This window comes from Merops nubicus, unplaced genomic scaffold, assembly GCF_000691845.1.
Source record: "Merops nubicus isolate BGI_N331 unplaced genomic scaffold, ASM69184v1 scaffold10621, whole genome shotgun sequence".
NCBI classification, from domain to species: Eukaryota; Metazoa; Chordata; class Aves; order Coraciiformes; family Meropidae; genus Merops; species Merops nubicus.
In genome coordinates, this window is record NW_008586234.1 from 81529 (window position 1) to 84116 (window position 2588).

A 2588-nucleotide genomic window follows, 5' to 3' on the forward strand; every position below is an offset into this window, starting at 1 on the left:
AGAAGCGCCCCGGCGGCCGAGGAGACGTGACCCCGGCGGCAGAGCCGAGTGGTGCAGCCCCTTCCCTTCCCTTCCCCTCCCGCCCCGCCTCCCCACTGCACCAGCCAGCCGCGCTCCTTACCTTCCTCCAGCTCGTCCATGCTCCCGATCTTCCGCGCCCCATCGATGGTGTAAATGTAGCGCACTCCCTGAGGCAGGTTGATGTTGTCGGAGAGGGAGCGGGTCAGGTCGGCCAGCAGAGCATCGAAACTCCGGAAGCGGTCGGAGGACACGGCGTACACAATCCCCTTGAAGTAGCGGTCCCCGTTGCGATAGAAACGCACCTTCTTGGCTTTCTTCTCGTTGCTCAGCGCCTGCAAGGTCCTGGTTCTGTAGAAGCTGCAGTGAGCGCTGTGCGTGGGGCTGGGCAAGCCGTTCATCCGGGAGCCTCGCATGTTTCTGGACGCCTTGTCTCTTTCGTCAAAGTGTCCAAAATCAAGTTCCATAGTTTGGAGGTCCCTAAAGATCTGAAGCTGAGCGGGAAGGAGATGGGGAGAGAAGGAGGGGAGAGGGAGCGGTTAGAGCCACAACCCGGAGAGGAAAAGGAGCGTAACGCCCGAGCTGCGGCTGGAGCAGGACAGCTGTATTTGGGAAGAGCCCCCTCCCCTGACCCAGATTTGTATCGATTCTGGGGGCTGAGCCTAGGAGGGGTCCTCGCCGTTTGAAAGGGATCCAACTGCTGGGGGCAGGGAGCGTGTTTCTGGAGAGCTGTCTGCTCCTGCACCTGGGAGTTTTCAAAGTGCAATAAATTGGGACTCGGGGCCAAAGGGATCCATGGCAGGCACAGCTCGGCCCCAAAACACTCATCCAAACACCAGTTGGTAATGAATTAAACCTCTGAGCCGTGTGAGGTTTCCTTTGGCAACAGGAAACAAGGAGATCCCAGTAAGTCAGCCCTTCAATCTGTCGAATCACGGAAGGAACCAGAGCATCTGAATGTTTAACATTAGAATAAACTGGCATTTATGAAAGAATGGTCACAGGGGAATAAGCAGTTTCTTTGTGACAGCCTGTTCAATAAGGGTTAGCAATGAGATCCAGCCCACCCTTCCCCCTATCCGCAGCCCCCTCCTAGCCCATCAATCAATTCCCAGGACCAGCCTACATCTCTAAGAAGAAATGACTGGAGAGAAAAATCTGTCATTGAAACAAGGCTTCGCTGAGCTCTTTTCAGCCGGAGTCTCCTCTGAATTGCATTGCTGCTGCCGTTTAATAGGGAGGAGAAAATAAAGGGGCTTTTTCCACCCCCTTCCAGCCTTAAGTGACTTAATTGCTGGAAATGCCCCTTCCCAAGGGACACGCCGCCCCTGCTAGCTCACCTTTCATTGTTCTGAGCAAAGGGGGGGGGCTCCCAGCGCAAGCCACTAGCACGGAAAAGCCGAGACTTGAGCTGACACCCAGCAAGCAGGAATTTCTGCACAGTCTCTAGTTTATGCTCAAGAACAACCGTCCTCCTGCACCAAACCCCAACACAAAAGGAGGAGGAACCCCCAAGCCTGCAACAGAAAGACCCTTCCACTCCCCCAGCACAGCCGGGAACGTGCAGCTCCCGTATGCTGCCCGCATGTTAACCCCGGGCAGAGAGGGGGGTTACACCAGCGCTCGGCAGCCAGGTAGAAAGCCAGGAAAAGCTGTTGCTATCTCTTCCCCACCCTCACATTTCCCAGAACGAAGCTGCTTCGCTGTGTTTTACAATGTCAGCGTGACCGGTGCGAGGAAAATCATTGTTCCCAGTCTGCAGTGAAGCAGAAGATGACAATGTAGGTGATCTGCAGAGAACCCCCAAGCTGGGAACCTCTTCCCCGCGATGCCGGTTGGGGTAGATCCAGTCTGGTGCCACACACTGAACAATGAAACATCCAGGCAACTTCGGGAATGAACCCGAGGATGCAGGAGGTTTGATTTTAAAACGCACTGCAGATGCTGTAAGGTACTAAGAGAAAGATTCCTCCTTTCTGTCTGACATCTGTTACTTTTCTGCATGCAAGTCACTCAAAAAAAAAGCTCTACTCACCGGTTTTCAGCGCGCAGGGTGGAGATGCTGAGAGAAAGAAAACCAGGCTCACTCTGCCTTTGTTGTCTGAGCTCCAAGCAAGAAATTCCTGCCAGGGTGGATGAGACGCCTCCTAGGTCCTAGTGCCTTGTTCGAGTCCTTCACGGTAACTTTGCCTCGGTGGTTTTTCCTCTCGTCATCAGCCGTTTGCTGGTACTGTTCTCTGTTATTCAGGAAAAAAAGGGTGTGTTCATTCCAGCTATGGATATGTTAATAGATGGCTAAACAAAAAGCTTAAATGGGCAAGTTCTGGGGGGGTGTTCTGAAAGATGCAAATTTCCCCTTGGCTCTGGCTTCACCAAGAAAGCACCTGGCCCCACTGAAAAAAATAATAATAATAAAAAATCATAACTGGAGCAATGCACCAGTATGGTAGGATTACCAGTACAGGGAGGTGATGGCTACAATCCTGGCACAAGGCTCCTGCACCTCAGGAAAGCAACTAAGCAAACTGTTGCCCAGTGGAACTGGGCACAGTCCTGCTCCTGTACTGGTT

At 53.2% G+C, this 2588-nt stretch overlaps 1 protein-coding gene across 1 annotated transcript in view; it reads right to left on the reverse strand.

Moving 5' to 3' along the window:
• The window catches only part of DCX (doublecortin), a 67848-nt gene extending 65627 nt beyond the window's left edge, over positions 1-2221 (reverse strand). Inside the window, exons 1-2 of the mRNA XM_008948586.1 lie at positions 2054-2221; positions 122-512 (exon numbers count right to left, since the gene is read on the reverse strand). Of these exons, the coding sequence (XP_008946834.1) occupies positions 122-485 (364 nt within the window). The 5' untranslated portion in view covers positions 486-512; positions 2054-2221. The remainder of the gene's footprint in view (positions 1-121; positions 513-2053) is intronic.
• Between the last annotated feature and the right edge of the window lie 367 nt (positions 2222-2588).